The sequence below is a fragment of the Chlorocebus sabaeus genome, chromosome 9, assembly GCF_047675955.1.
Source record: "Chlorocebus sabaeus isolate Y175 chromosome 9, mChlSab1.0.hap1, whole genome shotgun sequence".
NCBI lineage: Eukaryota > Metazoa > Chordata > Mammalia > Primates > Cercopithecidae > Chlorocebus > Chlorocebus sabaeus.
Genome location: NC_132912.1, coordinates 120,019,294 through 120,036,589, shown reverse-complemented (window position 1 = coordinate 120,036,589; position 17,296 = coordinate 120,019,294). Strand labels below are relative to the sequence as shown.

The window sequence follows — 17,296 nt, the reverse complement described above, 5'->3', positions numbered from 1 at the left end:
GAGCGACGCCGCTGCGGAGGTAACCGCGGGGACTGCGGCCAGGGACGGGGGATGGGTGCAGCAGAGGATAACGGGTTGGCCGGCAACCGGAACGCGTCAGGCCCGCTCCGCTGGACCTCCTTACCAGCCCGCGTCCCCAGCCGTCCTCCCAGATCCCGACCGCAGCTTCAGAAGCGACGGCCACGTGGGTGGCGGCGCGCGCCGCGGGGGCTGGAATGTTGGCGTTGGGGGAGCGAGGCTGGAAGGGCCGCAGAGAGGTGAAGGAGGGTCCGCGTCCGCGCGCCCGGGCGCCGACTGCTGGGCGACGCCGCCGGGAGCGAGCACGCCTCGGACGTCACGCGCCGCTCGTCCAATGAGCGGAGGCCTGAGGGAGGTGCCGGTCCCCGCCCCGCCGCCTCCGCCGCCACACCGGCCCTTCGGGAGCGTCTGAGGAGGCGCGGGCCGCTGCGGGCTCGGGCGCCGCACCGCGCCGGCCCGAGCCTCTGGACGAGGCCCACGGAGCCGCTTGTCCCGACCCAGCCGCCCGATGTCCTCAAGATGGAGGCAGCGGGGGCGGCGGCGTGAAGAAAGCGGCGCTGTGGGCGCGGGAGCAGGGGCCCAGGCGGAGGCGGTGGCGGGATGGGGCTGCTGCTCATGATCCTGGCGTCGGCCGTGCTGGGTTCCTTCCTCACGCTCCTCGCTCAGTTCCTCCTGCTGTACCGCAGGCAGCCCGAGCCGCCGGCGGACGAGGCCGCCCGCGCGGGCGAGGGCTTCCGCTACATCAAGCCAGTGCCGGGCCTGCTCCTGAGGGAGTACCTTTATGGCGGCGGCCGGGATGAGGAGCCCTCCGGAGCCGCCCCTGAGGGCAGCGCGACCCCCACCGCGGCCCCAGAGACCCCCGCCCCGCCGACGCGGGAGACTTGCTACTTTCTCAACGCCACTATCCTATTCCTGTTCCGGGAGTTGCGGGACACCGCGCTGACCCGCCGCTGGGTCACCAAGAAGATCAAGGTGGAGTTCGAGGAGCTGCTGCAGACCAAGACGGCCGGGCGCCTGCTGGAGGGGCTGAGCCTGCGGGACGTGTTCCTGGGCGAGACGGTGCCCTTCATCAAGACCATCCGGCTCATCCGGCCCGTCGTGCCCTCGGCCACCGGGGAGCCCGACGGCCCCGAAGGGGAGGCGCTGCCCGCCGCCTGCCCCGAGGAGCTGGCCTTCGAGGCGGAGGTGGAGTACAACGGGGGCTTCCACCTGGCCATCGACGTGGACCTGGTCTTTGGCAAGTCCGCCTACTTGTTTGTCAAGCTGTCCCGCGTGGTGGGGAGGCTGCGCTTGGTCTTCACGCGCGTGCCCTTCACCCACTGGTTCTTCTCCTTCGTGGAGGACCCGCTGATCGACTTCGAGGTGCGCTCCCAGTTTGAAGGGCGGCCCATGCCCCAGCTCACCTCCATCATCGTCAACCAGCTCAAGAAGATCATCAAGCGCAAGCACACCCTGCCGAGCTACAAGATCAGGTGAGCGCGAGGTCGGGGAGGGGGCCTGGCTGCCGGGAACCCCGGCCTGGGCGGGACGCTGCTGGCTGCGTGGATTGGGAAGGGCAAAGGCTCTCTTCTGTCCTGGCGCCTGCTTCTGGGGTCTTCCCACCCTGGACAGGGCCCCAGATCAAGGCGAGTAGTGAACACTTACTTTGCTTCCGAACGGCACTGATAGGAGGTAGAAACCTTTTCGCGTGTTCGTGGGGACTCAAGGTGCTGTCAACGCGGGCAGAATCGTCTCCTTTTATAAGCAGCATATTGGAAATGGAAGGGAAGCCTGCCCTAATCCCCAGGAGTCGCTTCTGGGACTGTTGAGAAACTCTCCCTCTCTGTGGTTGCTGCATTGAGGGCAGCCGCGTCACTGGCTTTGCAGCATCACCTTGGCCGCGTTGAGAAATTGTTCCTGGACACAGTACACGCGTGAAGGGTGTGCTTATAGCCCAGGTCTGTGCTCATTTGCCATTGCAAGCCACTTTTGCTTTGATGGTTTGACACCTTTCAAGGCAGAGGTGGTAGCTCTTGCAAAGGAATCCTTTTGTGGTTTTTTGTTTGTTTTTGTTTTTGAGACAGTCTCGCGGCAGGCTGGAGTGCAGTGGCGCAATCTCGGCTCACTGCAACCCCTGCCTCCCTGGTTCGAGCGATTCTCCTGCCCCGGCCTCCCAAGTAGCTGGGGTTACAGGCGCATGGCACCACGCCCGGCTGAATTTTGTGTGTGTGTGTGTGTGTGTGTGTTTTAGTAGAGAGATGGGGCCAGGCTGGTTTCGAACTCCTGACCTCAAGTAATCCGCCCGCTTCGGCCTCCCAAAGTGTTAGGATTACAGGAGTGAGCCCCCGTGCCCGGCCCAGGAATACTTTCCATAGCAGATGGGAAAGGAGTTGGGAGCCGGTACGTAGTGTACTTTACATTTTGTATTAATGTCATTTGCCCATTTTGGGTAGATTGTAGAACACAGATCCAGACTCGGCCCATCAAGCATTTACTCTCTGTGACTGTAAGTTCCTCTCTCAAAGGACCTGAAATCACTGTGCAAATTGTATTTTAATGCTGGGTAGTGATTTTAATTTTTTTTAAGCCCCCCAGCATCTGATGGCTTGAAGTTTGTAGTATACAGTTTTGAGTAGTATATAAATTTTGTTTTAATATTGTAGGAGTGGAAGGGGAAAGACTTTTTTAGGGCTAGAGGCGGAGTGGAAGGTGCTGTTTCTTTTGTAAAAAGCTGAATTTTTAATTTCTCTTTCTGTCCTCCTTTAATTTTGTATTCACTAAGACATTTGAGCCTTTAAAATTTTGCCCTTTGTTATAAAATTAAATCAGTCTTGTATTTTACTTACCTAATTTTACTTGCCTTTTAGTGGAAGTTGCCTATTTCTGGATCACCAATTTTCTACCAGTGTCAATTTTCAGGAGCAAGATAGTTCAGAAATATTTTGGGTTTGGAATGGATTATTGGCTTGTGTTTGTGGCAGATGTACCTTACCAATTACGTTTTGTTTAGGCTAACAGCACAGAGTGACAGCTTAAAACTTGAGTGGCAGGAGAAATTTACTTTGTAATGGAAATATTTCCATAGATTTATGGAGGGTGGTGTTCTATGAAGTAGAATATACTTTGTGAAACCTACTTTTAACCTTTGGAATATCAGTGACTAAATTATAACTGGGTTCTAGTGTTTAAGCAGTGAGAGATGTTTGTTTATAGCAGTGTGTTACCAAAAAAGTCGTGAGAAAAAGTTGCTAGAGATTTTGGTATTCTATCACAACTTCAATTATGCTGTTTTCTAGTAGCTTTCAGTTAATACAATTTGACTAGATTATTATTTTGAAATTTGTGGAATAGCCAGTGACAGTGAGGTTACATATCATTTTGAGGTTTTTTTTTTTAATGTAGACTTGGAATTTAGGTAAATCTGAAATAAGTTATGAATAAGAGTTACGGAGGCATTGAGAAGTTTATTACTTTGAAAAACTATGATCTGTATCATTGAATAACAGTCATTTAAAAGTATGTCAAAACTGCTTTTCACTTATATCTGAAGGGGTTTTTTTTAAAAGCACAGCATGAATTTGGTTATGATATTTCAACTTCTAAACATGAAGCATTAAATGATAATTTCCAGAAGTACACACATCTGTGCTATTTATACTAGATGGCATCTCAATGCTCAGTCAGCTGCACAGAGCGTATCACTCAATCTGTAAATGTTTATTGTACACCTGCTATATGTTTTTCCTTGTTGCAGGTGCTGGAATTTCAGTACTGAACAATACTTGAACTCAGCCCTCAAGAAGCTTAGAGTCTAGTGAGAATTGAATTAGCTATACTTAGTAATTTTTTTGTGTTTTTTGTTTATTTGTTGAGACAGGATTTTGTTCTGTTGCCCAGAGCTGGAGTACAGTGGCAGGATCGCGGTTCACAGCAGCTTCGACCTCCTGAGCTCAAGCAATCCTCCCATCTCAACCTTCCAAGTAGTTGGGACCACAGGTGTGCATCACCACGCCTGGCTAATTTAAAAAAATTTTTTTTTGTAGAGATGGATCTTGCTTTGTTGCCCAGGCTAGTCTGGAACTCCTGGGTTCATTTAACTGATCCTCCCACCTCAGCCTCCCAAAGTGCTAGGATTATAGGTGTGAGCCACCTTGCCCAGCTCTTTGTAAGATTTAAACTAGGGTGGGATTGATGGGGTTGAAGTAACTAGGAAGCTGGTTTTAGCTTAGCAGAAGAAAATAACAAGTATGACGATGATAAGGGCTGCCTCAGCAAGTGTTGACTTCTTGTCTGTGTAGCTGTTCGGTCCAGTGTTTTAAACTGGTGATGGGCCAGGTGCAGTGGCTCACACCTGTAATCCCAGCACTTTGCGAGGCTGAGACAGGCAGATAACTTGAGGTCAAGAGTGTGAGACCAGCCTAGCCAACATGGTGAAATCCCGTCTCTAGTAAAAATACAAAAGTTAGCTGGGCATGGTGGTGGGCGCCTGTAATCCCAGCTACTCTGGAGTCTGAGGCAGGAGAATGGCTTGAACCTGGGAGCAGAGGTTGCAGTGAGCCGAGTTGGCACCACTGCACTCCAGTCTGGGCAACAGAGTGAGACACCATCTCCAAAACAAATAAGTAAATAAATAAATAAACAAACAGGTGATGGTGTGGGACTGATTCAAGTTTCAGATAAGAGAATGAATTACAATACATCTAAGATACAGCATACTTCTCATAGGGAAAATTAAACTAGCTAGTGTTCATCTTTTTTTGCAGATGAGGAAATGGAGCTCAGAGTAGTTAAATAACTTGCTTAAAGTCACACAGCTTTCAAGTGGCGAAACCCAGCTCTGATAAGGCCAGGCCACCTTTAAAAACACACACACACACACACAAACACACAAACTGTATTGTTTTTAAGTGATTCTTTTTTAAAGCGTGCCATCGATATAATAAATATGTGGGATATCTTTCCAAACTAACCTAGAACTCTTGAGAAGAGTATGACTATAAAGCTGATTTTTTTCTTAAATTGGTCATTTTAGAGGATCCTTTTAAAAGTAAATCATGAGGCTCTTTGGGTACTGTCCCACATAGCATTTCTTTTTTAATTGAGCAGATCGTGTTTCCAAATAGAAGGTCTTGCTATTTTATCCTTCTTAGTGTGTTTTTGTTTGTTTGTTTTTGTTTTTTTATTTGAGATGGAGTCTCGTTGTGTCACCCAGGCTGGAGTGCAGTGGCACAATCTTGGCTCACTGCAACCTCCACCTCCTAGGTTCAAGCAATTCTCCTGCCTCAGCCTCCTGAGTAGCTGGGATTACAGGCGTGTGCTACCACACCCGGCTAATTTTTGTATCTTTAGTAGAGACGGGTTTCACCATGTTGTTCAGGCTGGTTTCAAACTCCTGACTTCAGGCAGTCTGCCCACCTTGGCCTCCCAAAGTGCTGGAATTACATGTGTGAGCCACTGTGACCGGCCTAGTTTATTCTTTTTTAGCTGTCTAATCTTCTTAGTAGAGCTAAAGCAGTAAAGAGAATTGTATGGAGTCTTAGGATCCTTTGGCATTTGTAATCATTATGTAACAGAAATATCTTGCCAGTTAACATTGTTGTTACTTCTTTGCCCCTTTATTTATTTTGCCTTTTTCGTGTTGCTAAAGTGAAGCAGCCTGTCTGGACTGCCAGTTCCTGATGTTTCACCTAGAGATGCTAAGTTGCTCAAGTAGTTGCTTTCTGAGGACCCAGCTGATTGACACTTCATTTTACCCAAATTAACAAACTTATAATGTTTGTAAAACATTTTATTTTACAAAATGAATTATAATATGTAGACAATATGTTTACAGATTTATTCAAGTTTGGAATTTCATTCATCCACCTCAGTGTTAATTGTTTTGATTTTTTTATTAAAATACTTTAGTATATTATAATAGTAATATTTTTTAAAATATGAACCTCAGAATCCATCCTCAAGGGAGAAAGATTACCACTAATGTTCTTTTACTACATGGATAATTCATCTTCAACATGAAGTCTGAGTAATAGTCTCTGGGTGGGGAGCTGTGTTTAGGGTTTAGGAGTCAAATATTTGAGATTCTTACTGATGCTTCTGTTCCCGGAGTATTACTGTATGCAGATGAGCAGATTCAGTTTGCAGGTACTTTTTATTTGGCCTGCGCTGTTTAAAAAATGGAAGATTCTGTGTGATTTGGATTTGTGGCTTCTGTTAGGAAAAGTTGGAATATCTTGTAGCGCCAGTTCTGCATTTCTCAGAGCAATAACAGGATGGAGAGATGGACTGTAGTAGCAGCTTTGGGGTTGAAACTCAGTGTGTAAGCTCCTAGGTGGTGTTTATAGTCCCCCCTTATTTGCTGTGCTTAACTGATGGTACTTGCCCGGCCTAGAATAATATGAATTTGAGACTCTTACTGGAGGAGTAAATAGGGAGCATTACTGTTGCTAATTAGTGAAAATGAGAAGACTTAATAGCTGGAGTGGAGAGGGAGGGTGATCATTTTTATCCTTCTTTTAATTACGTTTTTGAAGGGACTGTTATTGAGCAATTTTATTTTTTGAAAGACATTGTTGGCCAGATGCGGTGGCTCACTCATGTAATCCCAGCACTTTGGGAGGGCAAGGCAGGCGGACCACTTGAGGTCAGGAGTTCAAGACCAGCCTGGCCAACATGGCAAAACCCCATCTCTACTAAAAATACAAAAATTAGCTGGGCATAGTGGCACATGCCTGTAATTCCAGCTACTCAGGAGGCTGAGGCAGGAGAATGGCTTGAATCCAGAGAGGCAGAGATTGCTGCAAGCCGAGATCACACCACTGCACTCCAGCCTGGGCAACAGAGCAAGACTCTATCTCAAAAAGTAAAAATAAATAAATAAATAAAAGACATTGTCAGGCCTGGTGTGGTGGCTCATGCCTGTAATCTCAGCACTTTGGGAGGCCAAGGTGGGTGGATCACCTGAGGTCAGGAGTTCGAGACCAGCCTGACCAACATGGTGAAACCCCGCTTCTACTAAAAATGGCACGCGCCTGCAGTCCCAGCTGCCGGAAATACTGAGACATGAGAATTGCTTGAACCCAGGAGGCGGAGGTTGCAGTGAGCCAAGATCGTGCCAGTGCACTCCAGTCTGGGCAACAGAGTGAGACTGTCTCAAAAAAAAAAAACAACGTTGTCAATATAATGTTGAATTTTAAAAAGTCATTCTGCCAGAAAAAAAAAAAAAAATGCCTTGAAATGCAATCCATTTTTCTACCATGTAGTGATAGTAAGTAGATAGCGGCTCCTTTTTGTTCGAGTTTGGTGGATAGTTTGCTTTAGTGGGTTGGGTCCTTAATAACTAGATAAGCATTTACTTCACTGATCTCCAAAAAGGGGGGCATCAACTTATTGACAATATATTTGAATTTAATGAACTGAGTAATCCATATCTCAAAATCTCTCAAAGTAAATTAACTGAAAACTGACAAAATCATTTGTAAAGTCAAGTGTAATATGTTGTATTTATTTACTTTTTCATACTTTTTTCCTTTATATTACACATTGGAAAATACTTTAAAATAGCTACTAAAATTCCTTGGTGGTTATAATAATGATAGTTTTACTTACTAATGTTGATAGGAATTCTAACTAACCTTTAATACTTGGGGAGAATAGACAATGACATTGTGCATTACTCTAGCTATGCTGGAATAATCTTGTAATAGCTAATTTTTAACCTATTGTGCTTTTTCTTGTGCTGTTGCTCATATCTCTATATCTCTTGTCATACCTCTATATAAGTTGAATTGCAGATCATTGTCTCTTAGAGATGAATAATTATGTGATTTTAAAAATAGTCATTGATTTTCAGTAAGTGCTTAGTGCATACTACCTAGTGTTGTGGTGAGTATAGTAAAAGTGATAAAAATGGTTATAAACTAATTCATGCTCTTACAGGGTTAGTCTTTCTAGGGAAAACAAAGAACATGTAAAGCTCATTTTAGTGGCACTGGAAGTATTTAAGCCCTTCAGTTTTGTGAGAAACTGAAACAGGAGAGATCAATATCTCTGCTCTGCTAAGGCAAACACCTGATTACTGTGGTACTGTATATAATACAATGTGACCCTAGCTTTTTTTTTTTTTCCCTCGTTGCCCAGGCTGGAGTACAGGCGCATGATCTCAGCCCACTGCAACCTCCGCCTCCCAGCTTCAAGCAGTTCTCCTGCCTCAGCCTCCCACAAGTGTGTACCACAATGCCCAGCTAATTTTTTTATTTTTAGTAGATACAGGGTTTTGCCATGTTGGGCAGGCTGGTCTTGAACTTCTGACTTAAGGTGCTCTGCCTGCCTTGGCCTCCCAAAGTGCTGGGATTACAGGCGTGAGATACCGCATTAGCTTTCTTTTAGCACACCTAAGTGTACTCCACCTAAATACCCAGTTTAGTGCTGATTTTACTTCTTGCACGTTGGATTTCCTCAAGCTGCTTTGAATTATTTTAATTTCAGCTTTTAAAACACTTTAGATGGAGAATAATGTGTTGATACATTACAAATATTTGCTCTAGAAATTTGATTTACTCATTGAGGGGAGAGTAATCATTTTGAGGAGGCTATAGTTTTTTTTGTTTGTTTGTTTTGGTTTTGTTTTTTTTGAGACGGAGTCTCACTCTTGCCCAGGCTGGAGTGCAGTGGCGCAATATTGGCTCACTGCAACCTCCACCTCCCAGGTTGAAACAGTTCTCCTGCCTCAGCCTCCCAGGTAGCTAAGATTACAGGCAAATGCCACCACTCCTGGCTAATTTTCATATATTTAGTACAGACGCGGTTTCACCGTGTTGGCCAGGCTGGTCTGCAACTCCTGGATTCTAGTGATCCACCCGCCTCAGACTCCCAAAATGCTGGGATTACAGGTGTGGATCTCCTGCCGGGAGGCTATAAATTCAAATCAGTAAAAGCCACAGTGTCTTCTGGAAATAGCCAAAGCAGATCATTATAAAGTAGATTGTGTTGAAGGAGCATGCCTGATCAAACACTAAATGTTGATTTACAAGTATTACTAACAATGTATCATATGAGCAGGGTGGGGGTAATAAAACATTGTTTGCGAAGTATTCATTAGGCACTGTGTGGGCATTTCCATGCGGTTGCAACCTCAATAGTTAAAACTCCTGTGTGGGAGAGGTTAGTATCTCAGTTTTACAGATGTGGAAATATGAGATTTTCAGAGGATTAGTGACATAAAGTCCTGAACTTGAAAGGTCCTGGACTTCCAGATCTCATGCTCTGTTATTTCTTCAGAGATAAACCAACTGTTACTCTAAACCAGGGGTCTGCAAACTAGCTGCTATTAGGGCCCTGTGTTAAGAATGGTTTTTACATTCTTCAACTTTATATTTGAAGTTGTTAAAAGAAGTCCTGGTGGTGGTGGTGGTAGTGACAGACCTTATGTACCCACGAATACTATCTGGCCTTTTACAGAAAAGATTCACTGATCCCTGCTCTGAACTTTAAAAAAAACCCTCAAAATACACCCCCCACAACCTGTTTTAATGTTTACCAAAAAAAGAAGCTATATATGTGTACATTGAAAGTACTTTTAAATCTTTGAGGGTCCTGTCCTTTGGAAACCTGCAGAAAATTTCTGCAGAAAGCAAATTTTCTGCATTAAAAAAAATTTCAATTTCATAGTTCCCCTGGAGCTTTTTTAGGGTCCTTAGACTCTAGGTTGAAAAATAAACACAGACAGACGTATACAACTTTGTTACCATAAACATAACTAAAACTAACATGCTAAAATAAATATTAACCACTTCATTATTTTGCTTACCTTCTTAAAATGTATATAGGATTCATATGACTCAGGTGTTTCTAAAAATGCTGGAGGAGGGGGTAATCCCTCTCTCTATCCTGTGAAATATATCATGTCTTTTTGTTTCTTTCTTTTTTTTTTTCCTCTTAGGATTCCCTATAGCAGGCTGAGGCACTCTCTAGATCAGTAGTTCAATAAGAATATATGAAATTTCAAGTTAGAGTTCTTATCACTAAATACCTTGTTTAAAAGTTAAATACTGATTCAACATTTCTTCCCATGATATTCTCTGTTTTCTCAGAACAGTGTCACCAGGAAACAAGTATTATTAAATGACTTTGTTCTTACCTTGGAGTCATAGGACATACTGACACTTTTTTGACACAGCATCAGAGCACATCACACTTAATTGGAAACTTTTAAAGCCAACTACCTGGTCATTAGCAGGTATTTTACAGAGTAGTTTCAAAGTCTCTCTTAGCCAAATTGGTAAGACTGGCATAAAACTGTATACTTCCTGTATTTGTACTAGGGAAAAATGTGGTATGCATGTTAATTATTTACCTTTAGATGAGTAGTAGTAATTTTACTAGATATATATCAGATATTTTCTAGGTGACACATTACATTCTTTTCCCTTTCAAATGAGTGACAAACTCACTTTAAAAATTCAAGCTGTTAAAAAATATGTAGTATCAAAGTGAAAATCTTCTGTAATATCTTTTCTTAAAACTATTGTTAAATTTGGGAACTATTCCATATTTTTCTAAATGTATTATAATTTGTTATTTATAAAGGCAGGATCATACTCAATACTTCATTGTTAGCATCTTTTTTTTTCTTTTTTAAACTTACTGTATCTTGGATTTTCTATATATACCTACTTCATTTGTTCTAACAGATGCTTATAATTACATTGGCCGTTAGTACCATAAGTTAACCAATTCCTTGTTGATTTTTCAGTTTCTCACTAGTGTAAATAATGGCACCGCAAACATCCTTCTACCTGTATCTCTGTGTAGATAGTAGATTTTGTTGTTGTTTTTTTTATTTTGGGGGTTGGGTATTGGCCATTTTTTTTTTTTGGCATATATTTATATAGTATTGAGGAGCATAAAGAGGTTAAAAATCTACTCCTCTCCATTTTGATTTCATCCTCTGATATACCCATGTTAAGTTTGAGGTCTAAACCTAACTGTATGCTCAAACATACATATACAAGCCTCATATATGTTGAGGAGGTGCCTCTCTCCCTTCCTCTTTTTACCTTCTTCCGTCTCCCTCCCTCCTGCCCCCACTTTCACTCCCTCCTTCCTTCTGCCCTTAGTAAAATGAGATTATAGTATGAATGTGACCCTGCAAATTATTTTGTGAAGTGTAACATGGATGTCCCTTCAGATAATAGGTATAAATCCAACTTACTTACTGCTTTGCTCTACTCTCAGCCATTCTCTCTGCCTCTGACCTTATCTTTCATCACTGCTTCTCACATAATCTATTCATGCCTCCTTGGCTGTTCTCATACCCCAGGCATGCTCCCACCACAGGGCCTTTACTGTTCCTTCTTCTGGAGTGTTTTCCCACATACAGCCAAAGAGCTCACTCCAACATTTTTTAGGTCCCTCTTAAATATCACCTTTCAACATATTATATTAAAAAAAAAAAAAAAAAAAAAAAAAAAAAAGTGGGTTAACCCTTTAAATGCTGGAATTTTTTTTTGCTCAAACTTCTTATGGAAATACTGTGTGTGTGTGTGTCTGTGTGTGTCTGTGTGTGTACAGAAACTGTCCCACTCCTAAATGTACAAGGGTGAATTTTTCACAAAGTGAACTCAAACACTTATCTGAGTGCTGTGATTTTGAATTCAGTCTCTCTAAAGAATACCTGTATTTTCTGGGTTTCTTAAACATAATTTATGGAACATATTTTAACTTTTTTTATGGTTAAACGTTGTCATTATAAACACAGGCTGATGACATGTAACCCAATACTATTGTGAAATCAGTATTGAAGGAGAGTGCCTTCTTTATAGACAGACAGACACACACACACACACAAACCCACACCCCACCCCCCCATAAATTATGTTGATTGTGATCTCCAGCAATTAACCATGTTGAATTCAAGGTCTATCCAGGCACCATACTGGCACAATATCCTTCTCTCATTCCCACACACAAACAAAATACTAAATACAGATGTGTTTGCAACCTTCTCTGACGCTCCAGAAGACTTGGTTTTTCATTTCACTTTTTAGAAAGGTCAATATTGATAAACTGTAGACTATACTTTTCTTGGATTGATATAGAATAACAAGCTTGCTTTTACTAGTCTGGTATGTAATTGCCAATTTTAATGAAATCAGAATGTTTTAGAACACATTTCTCTTTATTCTCTAATCAGCACATTGAGTATTTCTGCCTGTGAATTCTTCATGTATTGTAGGGAGAATGGAGCTGATGATATGGTGGGTGGGGTACTGAATGTCTGGGCTTTGATTTGCATAACTTTGATAGAAAAGCTAGAATATTTTTCACTTCCCAGCATTAATAGTTCTTGTTGCTATGTATTTAAAAACAAAAATGCTTGAATAGCATAGTAAAAATATCCTCATTGGGTTTATTCTTTTGTATTAAGTACCTATTATGTATACTTGGGTCATTGGTAAGGTACCAGTTAAACAGATACTTGCAACCTAACTACTTTTTAGAAATGACGTTTCTCCTAGGATGAACTCTATAATATCCTACCTGTATAATCTACAATTATAAGTGACTATTATTTTTTGCTGTGAAATCTTAAGTAGTAGTGATAGGGAGATACAATTTCTGTTTATTAGCTGGCTACAAGAATCTCTATTTTGAAAAATGATTATGTTCTGTTCTCAGATACAACTTTCATAGAGACATCAATATCTTCTGAATAGTGCATCTGGTGTTTGTGTTGTATGCTAATTTTTTGCCCTTTTTACACAATAGTCTTTCATACATGCTGGATTATACTAACACTTATTACTAAGGATGTGGTTGCTGACTACCTTAGTCATTTGGTCATGCAAATAAATAATTCAAAGCTTTTTGTTCTCTGAAACCTGCTGTGGCTGAAATAAGAGCCATTCTGTTATAGCAAATTTCATTTGTATGGTAATTATTTTTATAATGCACTGAAAATCATATTTTGTTCTCACCATTACTAAGTATAATATTGTTTTCTGTAAAGTTTAGGACAGGTGATAGCTGATGTATTTCAGTATTTGGAAATCTTGTTAGTTCTTAATGTTTAACTCTTTGGATTTTGATCAGGACCAGAATGGCAAACTCTTGCCATGGGAAGAATTTAACTAAATATTTGTAGTAAAATATGTGTCCTTTTGTTTACTAATGCTGGAGTGGTAGGTAGTACAAACTGAATTTACTTCAGATATTTTGAGATTAGTGAAATGTAAAGAGAAAATTCTTGACAGTCTTAGTCTGTAAAATGAAGTCAATGAATACAGTATATCTAAATTACAGCCCATTTTAGGTAAATTGCTTACGTAAAGTGAGTAAATTATCTACTTAAAATATTTGAGTAAGTTGCTTACTCATAATATTTGAACTTTTTAATACTACAGAGTTAGGATTTGGACTCAATAATTCTGAGAATCATGCCACTCAACAAGCATTTATTGAACCAGACTCTTAGTAATAATCGTTAGAGTCTAGAGGATATCGGTGCTCTTATGGTTTCTCTTGAAAGTAACTTGGCCTCTTGCCCTGAAACAGTAGGATTAGAAGATGAGGAATTCCTGTTTTATTTCTGGAATTACTACTGATTTGTTGGTTTAGTATATCCTTGGACAAGTCATGCAACTTGTTTTTGAGACTAAATGAAATGAAAATCTAAAGTTTTAAAAGTTCTTAGATAAAAGAATTTTGTAAATATAAGATGGCATTATTTATTATTCACTTTGCTATTATTTCAGCAGGCTGCATCTTATCCTGGCATAGGTTTAATGTAGGGATTTCTCTCAAATAAGGATATACAAGCTGTTTATCTTATAAATATTTTCCTTTAATAAGTTCTAACTTGAGTTAGGTACTTATAAACTAACAGATGCAGAGATACAGATAGTATTACAATCATTTATGTACTTTAGAAGATGTTTTACTTTTATTTGGATAGGGAAAAATTAGGACAAAGCTGGACAATTATAACCTTAAAACATAATAATTCCTCAGTATCCATGGGGGGATTGGTCCCAGGACCCTCCCTGTTCTACCAGGATACCAAAATCCACAGATGCTCTAGTCCCTGATATAAAATGGCATAGTATTTGTATATAACCTAAGCATATCCACCTGTATACTTTAAATCATCTCTGGATTACTTATAATGCCTAATACAATGTAAATGCTATATAAATAGTTCTTATACTGTATTGTTTAGGGAATAATGATAAGAACAAAAGATCTTTGCATCAAGTTCAGTACAGTCGCAACAGTCTTTTTTTTTTTTTAAATCTGGGGTTAATTGAGTCCGAAGATGCAGAACCCATAGACGTGGAGGGCTGACTATGTTAACTTCCTCTTATTTGTCTTGTTCAGATTTTTTGTTGTTCCTTCATGTTTGGAAAGGAATTTTTGTCTGTTTGATACATCTGACTAGCTAAAGAACACCAGATTTCTGTTTCATAAACTTCATTGTTCATGTCTTTACCATAGTAGGGAGGTAGTAATTTTGCTTTAAAGCATTTTCTCTTTTTCAGTCCACAAGACTTCGGAAGAGATTCAGTTTATTTAGTAAATGTTTAACACCATCTTTGTCCAGAGTGCACAAGACTTCAGAAGAGATTCAATTTATTCAGTAAATGTTTAACACCATCTTTGTCCAGAGAGCAACACACTGCAGAGAGAGTTAGTGCTAACAGGGAGTAAATTAACACAGTCCTTTCAAGGTATTTTTAAAAATCTAGTAGTGAGAAAGTATACTTAAAGTAAGGTAATGGGGTACAACTTAGAATTTTTTTAAAAATTGCCCCGACTCAGAGTCGTTACAGTCTGACTCAGTGGTTTTCACAGTGTGATTTGGATCGTCCAGACCTTTGAGGGGTTGGCAGGTCTACGAAGTCAAGTCAGTTATTTTCATAATAATACAAAAATGTTATCTGCCTTTCTCACCCTTGTTCTCTCACAAATATATGGTGAAGTTTTACAGAAATTAAATATGCGATGACACCATCACCCTCACAGCTAATGGAATGTGAGCTTTGTGTATTCTTATGTTCAAAATTTTTATCATTTGTAATTTCTGATATGCGAAATGTTAATAGACATAATCTACATGAACAGCAGTTCTTTGGGATCTTCAATAGTTTTTAAAAGTTTATAGGGGTCCTAAGAAGAAAATGTGTAAGAACTGCTAGTCTGACCTGAAGTTTATTTATTTTTACCATATGTAAAGGAGCCACCTCTGTTGCCTCACTTTCTCAGTGAGCTTTAATAAATATTAAATATATACATTATTTTCAGTTGCTATCTAGTATTGCTTGTACACGTTGGTATTGTAAGACACAAGGTTGAGTGGATTTGTTACAGTTTTGACTACACCATTTACTATGTGATCACAGACAAGCTGCCTTAGCTTCCTCTTTTGTAAAATAATGTTTATAATACTGTACCTTCTTATGAGTTGTGAGAATCAAGGACATATATCAGAGTTGCATAATTTACAGAAGTGCTAGAAATATACAAAGTGGTCATTTTTGTATTCTCTTATTCAATGGTGTGTGTTGGGGGGCTAGTAGAGAAGAACAGGAAAGGATAGGAGTTTGGATTTGCCCATTTTTTTTAGCTATGTGAGAGCTGCGAATTTTGATTTGATTGATCATAGGCCATGGTAAGGGACCCTTACATTGTGGGTTGTGATGAACATAAGACTATACGAGATTTGCCAGACATAGTCAAGAGAATTACTTTGGTTCCCTGAACAACTCGTCTCATTTGATAACTTGCCTCTCTGGTGCATAGGCTATCAGTTAACATTGACTCATCTTTCAGTCACCAGCTCTTTGAATTCTGTTATGAGAGACCTGCAGCCTTGATTATCACTATTTTGTTCAGCATATATATAAAACTGCTTTAGAAAATTGTGAGGCATTTTGGACCTTGATCATTCTATGCAGAAATAGGAACTTGGCTAAAAGTGAGCATTTTATATTAGGTAGAGGATATATGGATGAGCAGGAGAAATTTTTTTTTGTAACAGTATTTGTTATCCTTGTTCTTATTAATTTCATAACTATTCAGGAATACTTTTTTTCTCTGTAGGAATGCAGAAATTAAAATGATTTCCCCAAGAATAGTATAGTACACTTCAAGGAATTTCATAAATAGAACAATTTTCTGTGGGTTTCCTGAAGTCAGTTTATTAATATATTCAGTTTAATATAAGCTTAGTTATAAAACTTGATGCAGAAATACAAAGGCAATAACTAAGGTAGGGAGGCGTGCTGACTTTTTGTTTGTTGTTTTTGTTTTTGAGACGGAGTCTCACTCTGTCACCCAGGCTGGAGTGTAGTGGTGCGACCTCGGCTTACTGCAACCTCTGCCTCCTGGGCTCAAGCAGTTATCCCACTTCAGCCTCTCAAGTAGTTGGAAGTATAGGCACGCACCACCATGCCCAGCTGATGTTTTGTATTTTTAGTAGAGATGGGGTTTCATCATGTTGGCCAGGCTGGTCTCAAACTCCTGACCTCAAGTGATTGCCCACCTTGGCCTCCCAAAGTGCTGGGATTACAGGCATGAACCACCGCACCCGGCCTACTGTTGTTTTTGAAACGAGGTCTTGCTCTGTCACCCAGGCTGGAGTGTAGTGGCACACTCATGGCTTAGTGCAACCTCAACTGCCCGGCTCAAGTGATCCTCCCACCGCAGTCTCCCCAGTAGCTGGGACTACAGGCATGCTCCACCACGCCCAGCTAATTTTTGTATTTTTTGTAGAGATGGGGTTTTGCCATGTTGCCCAGGCTGGTCTCGAACTCCTGGGCTCAGTCTATCCATCTACCTTGGCCTCCCAAAGTGCTGAGATTACAGGCGTCAGCCACCACACCTGGCCCTGACTATTGTTAATTTGTTCTCTTGCACTTAACAAATGATATTATCACAAAGCACACAATTAAGAAAAAAAAAAAATCAACTAGCATGGAACTGAAATCATCGCCACGTGGAATCTGAAGCCCAAGGAAGACAAACAGCCATGAACTGGGACCATCATACATGGTGAATGCTGAATCCTGAAGTGGTTCCTTGTGGAAGAGAAGAAGTTTGCTACCTGACGTGTCTGTAGGAGTTCATCCTTAATATAAATAAATAGAAGATTTGATAGGAAATATTTCTAGAGCACCTCACTGGGCCAAATGCCTTATGAGAAATTTCTCACCTCCTTACGTAACTCTATAAAATAGGTGCTATTATTACTGTTCTTTCATAGGTGAAGAAACTCGGGGTCTCAGAGTTCCAAGTAACTAGC

General features: G+C 41.0%; 1 protein-coding gene across 1 annotated transcript in view; it reads left to right on the top strand.

Moving 5' to 3' along the window:
* Positions 1-404: 404 nt before the first annotated feature.
* PDZD8 (PDZ domain containing 8) overlaps positions 405-17,296 on the top strand; it is a 107,374-nt gene continuing 90,482 nt past the window's right edge. Inside the window, exon 1 of the mRNA XM_007964223.3 lies at positions 405-1,490. Within this exon, the coding sequence (XP_007962414.1) occupies positions 619-1,490 (872 nt within the window). The 5' untranslated portion in view covers positions 405-618. The remainder of the gene's footprint in view (positions 1,491-17,296) is intronic.